Source organism: Canis lupus, chromosome 6 (genome assembly GCF_003254725.2).
Source record: "Canis lupus dingo isolate Sandy chromosome 6, ASM325472v2, whole genome shotgun sequence".
Lineage (NCBI taxonomy): Eukaryota > Metazoa > Chordata > Mammalia > Carnivora > Canidae > Canis > Canis lupus.
Window position 1 is genome coordinate 18,822,269 of NC_064248.1, and position 16,382 is coordinate 18,838,650.

The following is a 16,382-nucleotide window of genomic DNA, read 5'->3' on the forward strand; positions in this document are numbered from 1 at the left end:
GCCACGTGGACCTCTCTGCTTTGCCAGGCCGACTGAATTTAAATGCGGCGGGCTTTATTTTGATTAATTTAATCAGCTCTGGGGAGAGCGCTGGGGGTGGGGACAGACAGAGAGTGGAGGGTGGGATAAGAGTGTCACTTGTGCTATTTTATTAACCCAGCAAGCAGAGTCTGTTTTGTTTTTGTTTTTGTTTTTTCTGTAAAACCCTGTGGAATTTTAAAAATGTAAAAAAAGAAAGAAAGAAAAGAAAAGAAAAGAAAAGAAAAGAAAAGAAAAGAAAAGAAAAGGGCACAGGCGTTGGGACCGTGGGACTGAGCTTCAGGATTTGCTCTGCTCCCTGGCAGGGCTTCCAAGCCTCAGGACCCCAGGGTGTGGTTCCTGCCCACTGGCAGGGCCACTGGCAGGGCCACTGGCTCTCAAGGCCAGGGGGGCAGAGTTGCAGGGAAGCTCCACGGTCATGGCCACTTTCACCAGCAAAATTCCATGTCAGGGGTGTGTTAGATGCAGGTGGAAAAAGCCAAGTCCAGGCACTTTTCTCAACTCCAGCTGCCTCCTGTTTTGTCCTTCGGATGCCTCTTCTAACTCTCTGTCCAGACAAAACTCACAGCTACAGCTGAACATCTCCCCACAGGCTTGGCCTCAGGGCCTTTGCACAGGCTGGGCTTCTCCTTGCAATACGCTTCCAGCCTCTCCCGCCCAGGAAAATGCAGCACAAACGTGCTGTCACCCCCACTGCCACTCCTTTCCTGACACCATCACCCTGGCCTCCAGCCACCCACGGCTCCCTTGTAGGACCTCAGTGTCTTGTAACTACCTGTTTTCTATTCCAGGTCACCCTTCCACATGCTCGGCTGTGAGCTCCTGAAGGGAACTGGCTGTGTCTAATTCACTCCAGAACCTTTAGCATTCAGCCCAGTTCCTTGGCACACAGTAGATGCCACGGAATCTTTGTTGACTGAACAAACGAAGGAATGAATGGCCAGTTGAAATTTACCTCCTCATAGCTGTCCCTTCACTGAAACTTTGGAGAAGCAGCTGTACACTGATCTAGCCTGGAGGGCGATTTTGTTTGGCTCATGAAGTATTAAAAAAAACATCATGGCCAACATTTAACAAGGGGGAGATTTCCCCATCCCCTCCAGAGCTAGAGTTCTGCTCCTGTGTAGACAACACGGCCACACAGGGCCCCTGATGGATGCTGGCTGGAGCCGAGGGCGCCGCTCCCAGGCCCAGGGCACGGGCTCTCTGGTGCCCCAGTCCCCACTGCTCCCTACTGTTTTACACCCACTTCCCTTCCCAGGATATGCCTCTGGCTGGCCCCTGCACATGTCTGAGTCAAGGGTTCCTGCTTAGGGGCTGACAGCGGCAGCAACAGAACCACAGCATCTCTGACACTGGCTAGAGCTGTCCCTTTTACCTAAATGAGCCGTCACTGTGTATTTGAGGAGGTCTCAAGAGACCCCTGTCACCGGGACCATGCCGGCTACTTGACAGAGCCAGGGAAGGAGGAGACTGGCTGACTCTGGGGTTTTGCTGGCCCCCCAGGAGATGCGAGAGGCCCAGGCTCCAGCTGCGGGGGAGAACAAAGAGGGCTTGTTCCAGGGACAATGGTGCCTTTCAGGAGGGAGGAGGTTGCTTTTGTCCAGAGAGAGAGAAGAGTTCAAGGGGTTCTGACTTATTCTGGCCAAGTTTCTCAAGCTCTGCAAGAACTTCTAGTGCTCTGGGCAGCTGCAAGGGGTCAGGATACCACAGCTCAAAATCCAGTGGGTGCCCCTCATTTCTTGCCCAAGTCGGGGCCCGAACTGGGTCACTGTGGCTGCCTGACAAAGGAAGAGTCTGAAGGCTGACCCTCAGATGCCGGCAAGGGGACCATAATTGATTTCCTGTCACTTTTCTGTCCACAGGAGGGATAACAGGAAGATTAAGTGGGCATCATGGTGTTCAAAGTCAAAGAACATTCACCTGCGGGTAATGCAGGGCCTCATTAGTGGCCGGAGTCTCTAAGAAAAAGGCTGCCAGGAAGGCGCCGGGGGCTGACCAAGGTGCCCTGGGTGCCAGGCCAGCAGGCGGAGCGTCTGCTGCACCTGCCCGTCGCAGTGATGGCAGAACAGGAATCAGGGCACCTTCATGCTGGCACCATGGCCTCCCTGGGTTCTCTCATAGCCCTGGGAGAGGGCTAGTACTGGAACCCGTGTCATGGAAGGAAGACCAGAGCTCAGTAAGGGAGCAAGGGGTGCGGTCTGCCTAAGTAGTGGAGTCCTGATTTACACCCATTTTTGTTCATTAATTCATTCTATCTTAGTGTGTACCCCCGCCCCCCAGAGGCAGACCCCAAGGCAAGGATTTGAGGGTCAGAAGGTTATTTATACACCAAAGGAAACACCAGTTGGAGTGTGGGGAGGTCAGAGGAGGAAAGGCCTTCCATAAAGAGTGTGTCACCAGGCTACCCACTCCTGCGGCAGCTGGAGCTCAGTGCCACCAGGGAATCTTGGGAGCCAGAGCAGAAGATGCCTCAGAGCAGCTCCACCCTCAGGACAAGGGAGCTGGGGTATTCGTACCCCAATTCCCACCAGCGTAGGTTGAGGGCAGTTCCTGGGGGCCCAATTCCCCACCAGTCTGGGCCTGCTGCCTGGGAAACAAAGTGGGCCCTGGAGGCCAGAAAGACAATCCTCCATCAGAGAAATATCAGCCAGCACACACAGACGAGGGCAGGGCCGGGGGCTGGGGAGGCACAACACCATCTGTCACCCACTTGCCAAATACAAACACCCTCCTGTGGGGCAGGCGCCGAGCCCCATGCAGGGGTGGGCAGTGGAGCCTGGCCCACCAAGTCCCAGCTCTGCGTGAGCTGGGGAAGCAAACAAGTAATACTGCCAAGAAAAAACACCAGTCAGGCAAGGATAAATTGGACACGGAAAATAAGAGAGAATTATTAATGGCCAGTGGAGGGGCATTTTTAGAACGGATGGTCAGGGGAGGCCTCTTGCAGGAGGTCCCTCTCTAACTCCTAACAAAGATGCTCTCCTCTCCCAGAATTAACCTGACACAGATCCACTCCCTCAGGCAGATGCTGGATTGCCCTCAGAAGTAGCCCCAATTTAATAAATTACCGCAATCAAAAGCAACAAGCTATTGATACACACAACAATTTGGACGGATGTCAAGGGCATTCGGAGTGGAAAAAGCCAGTCTCTGAAAGGTTACATGCAGTAGGATTCCATTTATACAGCATTCTTGAAGTGACACAAAGTTTGGAGAAAAGATCAGTGGTTGCCAATGTTAGGGAGGGGGTGGGGAGGCGTGGCTATAAAGGGCTACGTGATGGAACTGTTGCTGTGTATCTTGATGTGGTGGTGGCTGCATGAATCTACGTGCGATAAAATTGCATAGAACTCATACGCACACACGAATGCGTGTATGAAGCTCTGCACATTATACTAATGTCAGTTTCCTGGTTTTGATAATATACTACAGTTACGTAAGATGTCAGTGATGGGGGAAGCTGGGCAAGGACACATGGCACCTCTCGATGCTTTTTTGTAAAAACTGAGATATAATTCACACATATAAAATCACTACTTTTAAGTATGCAATTCAGTGTTGTTGTTGTTTAGTATATTCCAGGGCTGTGCAATCCTCACCACTATCTTTTTCCAGCATATTTCTTTTACCACCCTAAAAGGAACCCCCTAGGGCAGCCCTGGTGGCCCAGCGGTTTAGCACCACCTTCAGCCCAGGGTGTGACCCTGGAGACCCGGGATCGAGTCTCACATCAGGCTCCCTGCATGGAGCCTGCTTCTCCCTCTGCCTGCGTCTCTCTCTCTCTCTCTCTATTTATTTATGAATAAATAAATAAAATCTAAAAAAAAAGGAACCCCCTACCTTTTAGCAGTCCTTCTCCGTTCCTGCCGTCCCCAGCCTCTGGCAACCACTAATCTACTTCCTGGTTCCATGAATTGCCTGTTCTAGACACTGCATGTGAATGGAATCATACAATATGTGGCCTTCTATGTCTGGCTTCTTTCATGTAGCATCATGTTTCCAAGGTTCACCGATGTTATGGATTTTTTAAAAGATTTTATTTATTTGACAGAGGGGGGGGAGAGAGAGAGAGAGAGAGAGAGAGAGAGAGAGAGAGAGAACGAGCAAACGTGCACAAGCAGAGGGAGCAGTAGAGAGAGGGAGAGCCCTCAGCAGGGTACCTGATACAGGGCTCTATCCCAGGACCCTGGGCTCATGACCTGAGCTGAAAGCAGATGCTTAACTGACTGAGCCACCCAGGTACCCCAGTTCATCCACGTTGTAGCAGGTGTCAGAACTTTGTTCTTCTTCATAGCTGAGTAATATTCCATTGCATGGCTACACCACATTTTCTTTATCCATTTATCAGTAGATAGACATTTGGGTTGCTGCCACCTAATGGCTACTATGAATGATACTGTGTATAAGTATGTGTGGGAACATGTTTTCAATTCCCTTGGGTCAGTACCCAGAAGTGGAATTGCTACATCAAGAGTAACTCTACATTTAACTTTTTGAGACACAGCGTTTAACTTTTTGAGACACAGCCACACTATTTTCCACAATGGCTGCACCATTTGACTTTTCCGTTCCCACCAGGAAGGTATGATTTTTCCACGATTGCCAATACTGTCATTTATTTCTTTTCTTTTCAAAAGTTATAACCATCTTGGTGGATGTGAAATGGTATCTCTTTGTGGTTTTGATCTGCATTTCCCTGACGACTAATGATGTTGAGCTTTTCATGTGCTTCTTGGCCATGTATGTCTTCTTTGGAGGACAGTCTATTCAGAGTACCTTGGCCATATTTTCATTAGGTTGTTTGTCATTTTGTTGTTGAGTTTAAGAGTTCTTTTCTTTACATATTCTGGGTGTAGACCCTTATCAGATATATGATTTGCAAATATTTTCTCCCATTTTGTAAGCTGTCTTTTCACTATCATGATGAATGTCCTTTGAAGCAAAAGTGTTTTAAATTTTGATGAAGCCTGATCTATTTTTTTTTTTTTCTCGTGTTGCTTGTGCTGTGGGTGTCATATCTAAGACCTCACTGAAAAGGTCAAGGCTACAAAGACTTATATCCACGTTTCTTTTAAGAGTTTCACAACCCTGGGCACCTGGGTGGCTCAGTCAGTTATGCATCTGCCTTTGGCTCAGGTCATGATCTCCAGGTCCTGGGATTGAGCCCCACATCAGGCTCCCTGCTCAGCAGGGGTCTGCTTCTCCCTCTCACTCTGCTGGTTCCCCTTCCTGCGCTCTTTCTGTCAAATAAATAAAACCTTGAAAAAGAAGTTTTACAGCCTTAATACTTTAAAAGTTTTAAGGTATTTGATCTATTGAACTAGTTTTTGTAGACAGTGTTAGGGTAGGAATCCAGCTTCATTTTTTACATGCAGAAATCCAGTTGTCCCAATACCATTTGCTTAAAAATATGACTTTTTTCCCTTCATCCAATAGCCTTGACGTCCTTGTTGAAAATCAACTGACCGTAGATGTAAGGTTATACTTCTCTATCAATTCTATTACATTGATCTGTCTATTCCTATGCCAGTACCACACAGTCTTGATTACTGTAGCTTGGTATTAAGTTTTAAAATTAGAAGTGTGAGTTTTCCAATTTTGTTCTTTTCCAATATTGTTTTAGCTATTCTGGGTTCCTTATACTTCCATATATATTTTAAAATCAGTTTATCAATTTCCACAAAATAGGCAGTTGGAATTTTGATAGGATTGCACTGAATCTGTAGATAATTCAAGGTGCATCACCATCTCAATGGTATGAAGTTTTCCAATCTGTGAACATTGAATGTCTTTTCACATTTATTTGGGTCTTCTTCAATTCCCATCAACAATATATTTTCCAATGTATAAGTCTTTCACTTATTTGGTGAAGTTTATTCTTAAGTACCTTATTCTTTTTAATGCTATTTTAAACAGATATTTTCCCCTAATTTTCTTTGCAGATTGTTCATTGCTGGAGTATAGAAATACGACTGATTTTTTGTATATTGGTCTTTTACCCTGTAAACTTGAACTTGATTTTAGCTTTTTAATTTTTGTGGATTCTTTAGAGTTTTCTATATATAAGATCGTATCACCAAATAGTTTTATTTCTTCCTTTCCAACCTCTTATTTCATTTTCTTGCCTAGCTGCCCTGAGCAGAATCTCTAGTACCATGTGAGCAGAGGTGGTGAAAGCAGTCATCCTTGTCTTGTTCCTGATCTTGGGGTGAAAGCTTTTGGTTTTTAACCAGGATGATGTTAGCTGTGGGTTTTCATAGGTACCCTTTATTAGGTGAATGTTGCCTTCTACTCTTGGTTTATGGTCTTCAACACAAAAGGGTGTTGAATTTTCTCAAATGTTTTTCCTGTATCCATTAAGATGTCACATGGTTATTTTTCCCCTCTATTGTATTAATATGTTGTATTATACTGATGGGTTCTCGTATATTGATCAACAAGCCATGGCCCAGGTCAACTCCACTAGGTTTCAATGCATAAATCTTTCTATAAACTGGTAGATTTTGGTTTGCTAATGTTTTGTTGAGGGTTTTTACATCTATATTCATAAGGAATGTTGGTTCAATAGTCTTCTTGTGATGTCTTTGGTTTTGTTGTCAGGGTAATACTGGTCTCATAGAATGAGTTTGGAATTGTTCTCTCCTCTCTATATTTTAGAAAAATTTGTGAAGGATTGGTGTTAATTCTTTAAATATTTAGTATGATTCACCAGCGAAGCCATCTGGTCCTTTGCTTTTCTTCGTGGGAATTTTTTTTTTTTTTTTTATTAATTCAATCTCTTTACTTGCTATAGGTCTAGCCAGATGTTCTATTTCCTCTTGAGTCGATTTCGGTGATTTGTGTCTTTCTAGGACATTGTCCATGTCATCTGGGATATCTTCATTTGTTGGCATAAAATTGTTCAGAATATTCTCCTGTAATCTTTTTTTCCTCTGTCAGGTTGGTAGTAATGTCCCCTCTTTCATTCTTGATTTTAGTAACTTGAATCCTTTCTGCTTGATAAAACTTAGCTAACAAACCTAGCTAAAGGTTTGTTAACTTTGTCGATCCTTTCAGAAAACCAACTTCTAGCTTCACTGGTTTCCCTCTATTATTTTTCTCTTCTCTACACATTTTTTTACAATTTCTTATGATTCTGTGATTATTTCCAAATAAAAACTACAAAAAAATGTACTGTGTACATTTATGTACTGGGGATATAGTATGGCTAGGACAGACAAGAACGTGTAGCTTAATGGAGGGGAGAGAGATAATAATCAAGCAAGAAGATCATTTCTTAATGTGAGAAGTACCCTGAAGAAAATGGAATTTGCTGGGGTGGCGTGAGACAGCACTCCTCCACACTGTAGACAGTGTTAGGGTAGGAATCTAGCTGAGAAAGTGATATTTGGGCTGAAATCCAAATGAGGAAAAGGCAGGTATCCACATGAAATTCTGGAGGAGGGATATTCTTGGGAGGGCTCAAGTGACATGAACTTGGAGTGTCAGAGGAATAGAAGGAAGCCCCGTCACTACTAGAGCCTCATGCATGAGGCAGGGGGTATGAGAAGCAGGCCAGGAGGGAGCCCAAGGCCTATTCTCAGACAGTTTCCCAGGCCATGGGAGGCTGGGAAGTCATGGCCAGGGTTTTAAGTATAGGAGGGGTGCAAGCTGACATTTGTAAAAGATCACTTTGGATAGAGTAGAAAATGGAGTGGAAGGAGCCAGAAGAGAAGACAGTGAGACAGGAGGCCACTTAATAGTGCCAGCGAGAGGGAACTCCACACACTGATAAGACTTGGGAGCCACTAGAGGAATGGAGACCCAGGCTCCATTTTGGAGGAAGAATCAGCAGGACTTGCTGGTATCCTGGAAGGTGGCAGGAAGGGGCTGGGGCAGTCAAGGAACTCTTAAGAGGTGGACTTGGCAGCAGAGCAAGCAGCAATGCCATTTACTGGGCACAGGAATGTTGTAGGAGGGAGACATGTGGGTGGGACAGGGGAATGAAAACTCAGGACGTAGGTCTCTGAAGTCTGAGAGGTCCAGTGGGCATCCAAGAAGAGATGTTGAGCAGGAAGTTGGCAGGCACTCAAGTCAGGGACTCAGAGAAGCAGGTGGGCCTTGGTGTATCCATTTGGAATAATTTTGAAGCCATGGGCCTGGGTGAGGCCAATTAAGAGAGACAGTATAGGTGCAGAGGGTAGGAGGGTGTGCACCAAGCATGGGGTACCCCCACATCTTCCAGCAGCCCTCCGTTATCTTCCACTGAAGCCACTTCTCTTTCGAACCCAGACTCCACTTTCAGTTACCTATTGGTCAGATTGTAGCCAAGCTCCCCACGCCATGGCAGTGTGGCCTGGGGCAAGTCACTCGTCCTCCCTGAGACCTGGTTTTCTCATTTATCAAATGTGGAGAGTAACTCAAGGTTCACGTGAAGATCACATGAGGGATGTCTGAGGCCCTGGCCTGCAGGCTGTGGGTCTTTAAAAAACCCCAGTGAAACTGGGTGGTCCCAAGAGGCAGTACATGCTGGTAGTCCCAGGCCTATATACCAGGATGACCATCAGGTAGTAGACCTGGTGCCAGGGCGGCCGGGGGAATCCAGCCCGCACATGGCTTGGCCCAGAGATTTGGCAGCCCAGGGTAAGACGGCCACCTCCTCTTTCAATCTCAAGGCCCCAAATTGAAGACCTCAGCACCCCCAAAAACCATGGGCTGAACTCCTTCCTGTTTTCACGTGGCAAAGCTCACCAGCCTCTGCTAAACAGAGGAAAAGGAAAAGTCATGAGAACTGGCCCCCGTCAAATCCAATGATGCTTTTTATTGCCCCGGTGTGCTCTGTTCAGTACAGCGGGCTTCCCAAATGCCACTGCTCTGTGCATCAGGGAGACGGGAGGGGGTGGCAAAGGGCCCCTCTAAGCCCCAGCAGCACACGTGAGCGCCTACAGAATCCAAGCAGGGAGCAGAGCAGAATATGTGAAGCCAGAACATCCCAGCTGCCCTGACCTATGGGACCTGTTTCTTTCAAAGTCACGAGCTGATGATCTTAGACTGGGTCACCATTCAGTCTAGCCCTGGGGATGAGTGGTATTTCTCAGCTACCTAGCACCTTCCCTGCCTTCCTTTCAGTAACAACGCTGAACTTCTCCAGGGGGAATTCCTTCCTGCCCCTCTTCCCTCCTGTGGCATCCTGGTATAACTAGCACTAAAGTGCCCACCTTCCTAGCCAGGCTGGCCATCAGCTTTCCTCTCCTGGGACTGCATATCTCTAGCAGAGCGACAGGATGGCAAGTCAACTATAAATACTGCCAACCCCCCTGCTTCCAAAAAAAGACCACACTCTTGATGCTCATGCATCCTAGATGCTACCTAGAACCCCAATATGACTGTGGGGCCTGCCCTCTTCTGGCCTGGGTGACAGTGAATCTACCAGCTACCCAAAGACTTGCAACAAAGTTCTTTGCTGGAAATTTGTTAGTGAGCCAGACTCCAGTTTCTTTTGCCAACATATAAGAATCCTATGGTGGGAATTTGTCATTTCTAATAGCTGAGTTATATTCCATTGTATACATAAACCACATCTTCTTTATCCATTCATCTTTCGTTGGACACCGAGGCTCCTTCCACAGTTTGGCTATCGTGGCCATTGCTGCTATAAACATCGGGGTGCAGGTGTCCCGGCGTTTCATTGCATTTGTATCTTTGGGGTAAATCCCCAACAGTGCAATTGCTGGGTCGTAGGGCAGGTTTATGTATACAATGGAATATTACTCAGCTATTAGAAATGACAAATACCCACCATTTGCTTCAACGTGGATGGAACTGGAGGGTATTATGCTGAGTGAAGTAAGTCAGTCAGAGAAGGACAAACATTATATGTTCTCATTCATTTGGGGAATATAAATAATAGTGAAAGGGAATATAAGGGAAGGGAGAAGAAATGTGTGGGAAATATCAGAAAGGGAGACAGAACGTAAAGACTGCTAACTCTGGGAAACGAACTAGGGGTGGTAGAAGGGGAGGAGGGCGGGGGGTGGGAGTGAATGGATGACGGGCACTGGGGGTTATTCTGTATGTTAGTAAATTGAACACCAATAAAAAAATAAATTAAAAAAAAAGAAAAATAAATAAATAAATAAATAAATAAATAAATAAATAAATAAATAAAAAGAATCCTATGGATTATCCCTGCCCTCCAGTTCTATCTTACAGAGGGCAGAGAAACTGATTCTCAGAGAAGGCAGGTGAGTTGCCAAAGGCTATAGAGTCAAGACCAGAACGTGGGTCTCTAGAAATCAGGATTTCAAAGATCCCCTTTCTTGTTTCTTCATCTTAAAATGGGAATATCTACTTTCTAATGATATCAATGCTATTACTAATAACAACAAATACACTAAGAACTGATGTTTTAGAGGCCTTTGGAAAAGGCTGGCACAGTGCTCAGCTTTTTATAGTTACGTTTGATCCTCACAACATTGTAGCAAGTACTATTATTGTGCCACTTTAGACACTAAAGTAGATGTCAGGTGAGCTGCCCATGCTGATGAAGCTGTAGATGGTAAGCTCCGAACACAGGCCTTTCTGCTTCTCAAGCCTGTGTCCTGCTAAGTACAAATAAGATTATGTGTATGACACCCTGTGCCTGACACTAGGCAAGCACTGAACATGTAGTAGGTGTTTTCATTTTTCAATCCTTATTTTTTTAAAGTTAATAACTTGTTCAATTCCAACGAATTGAACTTGTTCGTTGGAATTGATAATACAGCTACATGGCAGGAGATTTAAAAGGTGCCAAAAAGTTGCCTCTGTGCCTTGCCTACTTGGCTTTATGGCCCAGGGGCAGAATTTGTCCCCAGTTTTTCAGGCCCCTCCGGGAGGGAACGAATATTGAGGCTGAAGCACAGAATAGTAATGACAAGGCTGGGAGGCCCACCTCAGCTGAGCTCCCAGTCTCTGTGTCCAACGTGCCAGTGGAGAGAGGAAAAAACGCCAATGCTTTTACTTTCTTCCTTTCTTTTTGACCATTAGATACTTAAAGAACAGGAATGTTCGATGTTTGCTGGGAAGCAGGGCCCTGAGTGGGCGTGTGCCTGAACCCTGGGCCAGGCTACAGGATGTCAACGTGGCCCCACCACCTTCCAGCGGTGTGCCCTTGACCAATCAATATTCTTCCCAGGACTTAGTTTGTCTATAAGATCAGGGCAAGGACCTCAATGATGCCCAGGGGTCCCCTGTTTTGTGGCGCCTGTGCTAAACTGCAGGGTGGATGAAAGGGGGTGACTTGGCTCCTCTTTGCTCCCTCTCCCAAGAAAAACCCACAGAGCAGAGATTGTCAATGAGCTGGGGGGATAGCTTCAAGGCCCTCACCTGGACCTTTCCCTCAGGCTCCTCCCACTTTGCCCAAATGAACAACAGTGGAAGATTCTATTCTTCTTCCCCTCCCCGCACCTGCATCACCCACACCTGCATTGCAGCCCTAGCAAGGGCAGAGAAAATGCATCAAAACACAAGGCCAAGGCTCACTCCAGTACCCCACCTCCACTTACAGCTAAGTTCCGATTGACCAGGTGGCCCAGGTCCCCGGGTGTGTCCGTGTTCCGGATATCCACATCATGAGGCGACACATAAAGCTTTGTGTTGTGCAGGTCAAAGAACTCAACTTCTGTGAGACCCACCCAGGATGTGTGGCCCCAGTTGGACAGGATTTCCATGGTCACGTAGACGGCATCTTTGATGTCTCCACGTTTTGTTCTCGATTTGTCCTTAATGAAGAGAAAAAGAGTGTCAAAGGATCCAAACATGACAGGCTGGATTCAGCTTACCACTAAGCAACGAGTCATTTAGCCACTCAGGGTCTCAGTTTCCCCATTTTGTATAAGGAGGGTAAGAATAGCACCCATTACATATGGTTAATGCCAAGACTAAATGAGCTCCTATTTGTAAAGCACTGAAAACATTGTTACTGAGGGCACCTGGGTGGCTCAGTCTGTTAAGTGTCTGCCTTCGGCTCAGGTTGTGATCTCAGGGTCCTGGGATCGAGCCCTGCATTGGTCTCTCTGCTCAGTGGGGAATCTGCTTCTCCCTCTCTCTCACCCCACCTCCCTCATACTCTCTTGCTCCTTCTCTCAAATAAATAAAATCTTAAAAAAGAAATTGTCACTGTGAACCCCCAGTAGTTAGTATTTTCCATAAGAGTTTGCAAATAAAAAATGTCTAAAAGGCATCAGATTCTTCCTGAATATGCTCTTCTCTCCTCCATACCAAGTGTTCGTGGCCTATCGGCTGAACTGGGGAAGGTGTTACAGACTAAATTGTGCCCCTCCAAAATTCAGATGCTAACATTCTAACCCCGGGACCTCAGAATGTGACTGTATTTGGAGACAGAGCCTTCAAAGGGGTAATTAAGGTAACATGAGGCTGCGACGGTGGGCCCAAATCCAGTCTGACCCATGTCCTTACATGAAGGGGAAAGCTACACCTGAGACACACCACGGGGGCACACAGACAGAGAAAAGACTGTGCGAGGACGCAGCCGGAAGATAGCCACCCGCAAGGCAGGAGAGGCCTCGGGAGAAACCACGTGGGCCGACACCTTGATCTTGGACTTGAACCCACAGACCTGTGAGAAAACACAACTCTGTTGCTTAGGCCACTGTCTGCAGTGTGTGGCTATGGCTGCCCTAGCAAATGAATTCGGCCCGTAATGCAGGACCATGGACGAGTCACCTGACGTCCCTCAGCCTGGCTGGAGATGGGAGATGACACCACATCTCTGACAGTCCTGTCACAGAGACTAAGAGAGATACAGACACCGGGGAAGAACCTGTCCGAGTCTGGACCCCCTGTGCACTCTCTGAGGGTCCACTTGCAGCCGTCTGTCTCCGTCACTGGTTTGGTGCGGCCTCCTTTGCAGGGAGGCCGTGTGGTCCGAGGCTGTGTGGATGCCATCAATAAACAGCCACGCTGCAGGATGGCTTCCCGAGGCCCCTTCGGGCCCCGATTGCAGCGCTGGTCGCCACGGATCAGTCATTCATAAAATGGTGCATTCCCCGTGTGCACATGCCCTCTGTTAATTAGCACTGGTAATCTGCAACGGTTCTGTGAGCAGGGAGTTGAGCAAATGAACAGCAACTGTTCCCTACTTATTTTTTTAATTAATAGCCAGCGAGACGTGCTATCGCTCGCAGCGTGTGTTTGGACGCGTCTTGATTGCCACGCGATAGGGATGGGGACGGGGAGGGAGGGAGGTCAGCTCCCAGCTCCCAGAAGGAACACAGGGCCTGCTTTTATCAGCCAAGTCTGCAGCTTCCTCCTCTGCTCCCACAGGGCTGTGTGGGGTCCCGGTCAGGCCCTCCCTGCTGCCCGGGGCCTGAGTCCCAGGCTTGCAGGACACTGAGAAACTTCAGTGAAACTTAAGTTGGCCTCTCCCAAGTTGGGGGGTGGGTATGAGAGGTGAATGAGCTGGGGCTCTTGCGGAGTGTTGTGCTGCCAAGGTGAGCTGGGTAGGAAGTGAGAAGGAGCGGTGCTGTTCACCTTGGCTGTTGGCAGCACTGAGGAGGTCCAGATGGGAGGTAAGCCGCCTCACAGAGGGGCTGCTGGATCTCACGCTCGCGCTCGCTCGGTGCTATCTAAAACGTGTGAAGTCCTGCAGCGGGGCTTCAAAATGAAGAAGCTGAAGGTCTATTATCTAAGGAAGTGTCACAACTTGTCGGTGTTGCAATTAGATGGCTACTCCTGCTTCTGAATTTCTTGATGTGGGATCTCTAGCAGGGGGGCTAAGGTGGACGCAGCTCCTTGTCTCCTGCTCTCACTGCCCCATCTCTCACCAAGAATATCCGGTTTTCCTGTTGGGAAGTCACCCCTTCTCTTTCCTCAGACATGAGGAGGGTCCTAGAGGGGGACAGACCATTCCCACCTCGAGGAGGACTGGTCCAATAAATCAGTGTGGCCTGTCCCCTGAGCCACCAGAAGGGCGATGCTCAGAGATGGGCATGTGACCCAATCTCAGTTCTGTGCGTGGAGGAAATGCTCTCCTCTTCTGACTATAGGAGGAAATGCTCTCCTCTTCTGACTATAGGGCCTGAGGGGATGAAGGCAAGAGGTGGGAACCACTTTGGCTACTGAAGGGTCCCAGGGAGATGGCAGCACCGGGCCTGGGTGCTGAGGTGGGGACAGAACTCAAGGATGTAGCTGGCATTGTGCAGATGCAGTGTGAGCTGCTGGATCAAGCCCCACCTGGTCCTCACTGTGGCATTTATTACAAGAGTCTATCATTTCCCTCCCTTCATTGGATAAGTCAGTTTGCCCTGGGTTTTCTGTTTGCTATAAGGAGATTGATCAATCCAGGTTCTCTTTAATGTGGCTGAAGCTTTATCACACTTAGGGTCTTCATGGCTTAGAAAGCAAATGTTCCATGCAGGAGATATGGAAGGGGGTAAAGCTTTGAATTTTCTAGATGTCATACTTGCAACTGATATTTGCTGACTCCTCCTTGCCCTGTGCCAGACATTGAGGTGCCCACCCTCACAAAACCCTTCTGTTTTATCCTCACGGCAGCCCATGGCAGTGGATTATTTTACCCAGTGCAACAGCTGCACACTCCCAGGATCAGAGAGCTTAAGAGGTTTCTCTGAGGTCACATGCCCTCTAAATGATGGGGCCAGACTCAGAGACACAACTCTGGTCTAGGCTGGCGTGCTTTGGGGAGGGTGGAGTGGGGGTTTCTGATCTCATGGGAGTTTTACGTGTGGCTCTGGGAGGGTTTAAGTGGCCAGTAGTAGGAATGGCGAACGCCTTGGACAAAGGAAGGGCTGAGAAGGATGTACCAGACACACACCTTCTGACACAAAAGAAATGCAAGTCCTCATTACCCTTCTGCCTGGATGGCACCGTGGCCTTTTGGTTCACGGCTCTACTGCGCTGACACATCACACGGCCGTGGCTTTGCACAGTTCCACTATCATACTGGACTCAATGAAGATTAATATCACCTTTTACAGTTAACTGTGTATCCTCACGATTTTCATTCTGCATAATCTCCATAATGATAATTCCCCTCCTTTTATACCACTGCATTGTGCTGATATATCATGCCTCTCTGATTAACTCCGTTATCATGAGACATTTCTGTTATTTCTTGTTCTTTTTTTTTTCTCCCTCATTTTTCCCTACTTCCAACCATTCTGCAACAGACATCTTCATACCTATAGCTTTTGCTTTCTGTTGAGTGATTTCCTTAGGGTGAGGAAGTGGGATCGCTGGGCTGGGAGGACATTAAGTATTTCTAAGGCTCTTCCTGAGCCCGGCCCTCCTGCTTTTCGAAAGGGTTCCACCCATTTATAGTACTGCCAGCAGAGTAAGCCTGCTGTGACCTTGCCAGTCCTAGAGGTTATCATCAAAAATCATCAGTGAACTCAGATATCAAGTAGGGCATTAAGGTTGCTCTAATCTGCATTTCTTGGTTATCAGCGATGTTGGACGTTCCCCTGTGGGCTTACATGGTATATTGTGTGGACAGGCTTCTCTCTGCTGCAACCCTTTGCTCCATCCCCTACCTGTCTGGGTACTGGGCAGGGGGTCATGGAGCCTCCTGTAGAGACATGTTAAGTTGACTGCTGTTGGCCACCCCCACCGCACAGAGATGATTGCACCAAGGGGCCCCTCCTCCCTCAGCTTTCAGGCGAGACACTGAATGTATCTAGAAATCCCTATAAGTCAACATTCTTACCTCTGGGTCTAGCATTGGTTCCTCCGTTGGTGAAGTGACCCTGCTGAGACGGGCAGAGTCGCTTTCGATGGCCTGGAGGACTTTCAGAAGCCTCTGCTGTTGTCTGAAATGTAATTTTGTTTTAGCAGACAGGCAGTAACAGATGGCACACAACAGAGAGCAGGCCCATCAAGGCGACAGTGCTTACTTTTCTAACTCAGAAGTAGTGGTCGTTTGAGAAGCGAGTACCCACCCCGCATACAGTTCAAAGGCGCACACAGGCTGTTCCCCCCCACCCTTTATGATAACTTTATGATCACAACTGGTGATCAAAGAAGAGCCAAGGAGAGGAAACTGTTTGGGGCTAGATGGCCATCAGATCTCCCTAAACTGACTGGTAACTCGGAAGGGTCTAGAGCAGGGAGCCGCAGATACGGCCTGCAGCCTGGTTTTACATGGCCTGGGAGCTAAGAACCACTTCTACCTTTCGAAGGGTTGTTCAAACAAACAAACAAACAAACAAACAAATAAAAAAAAACAAACAGTGAAAAGTCTGAAGTATTCACATCTGGCCCTTTGCTAAAAAACGTCCGCTGCTCCTGGCCTAGAGACCTACTTCATGCTTCCTGTTTCTGGGGCTGTAGGCATTCCTGAC

At 47.5% G+C, this 16,382-nt stretch overlaps 1 protein-coding gene across 3 annotated transcripts in view; it reads right to left on the reverse strand.

Moving 5' to 3' along the window:
• KATNIP (katanin interacting protein) overlaps positions 1 to 16,382 on the reverse strand; it is a 195,083-nt gene that overhangs the window by 52,442 nt on the left and 126,259 nt on the right. For all 3 annotated transcript variants that reach the window (XM_025415663.3, XM_025415662.3, XM_049111268.1), the window contains 2 exons: positions 15,749 to 15,851; positions 11,568 to 11,783 (listed from right to left, as the gene is read on the reverse strand). In XM_025415663.3, the coding sequence (XP_025271448.1) occupies positions 11,568 to 11,783; positions 15,749 to 15,851 (319 nt within the window). The remainder of the gene's footprint in view (positions 1 to 11,567; positions 11,784 to 15,748; positions 15,852 to 16,382) is intronic.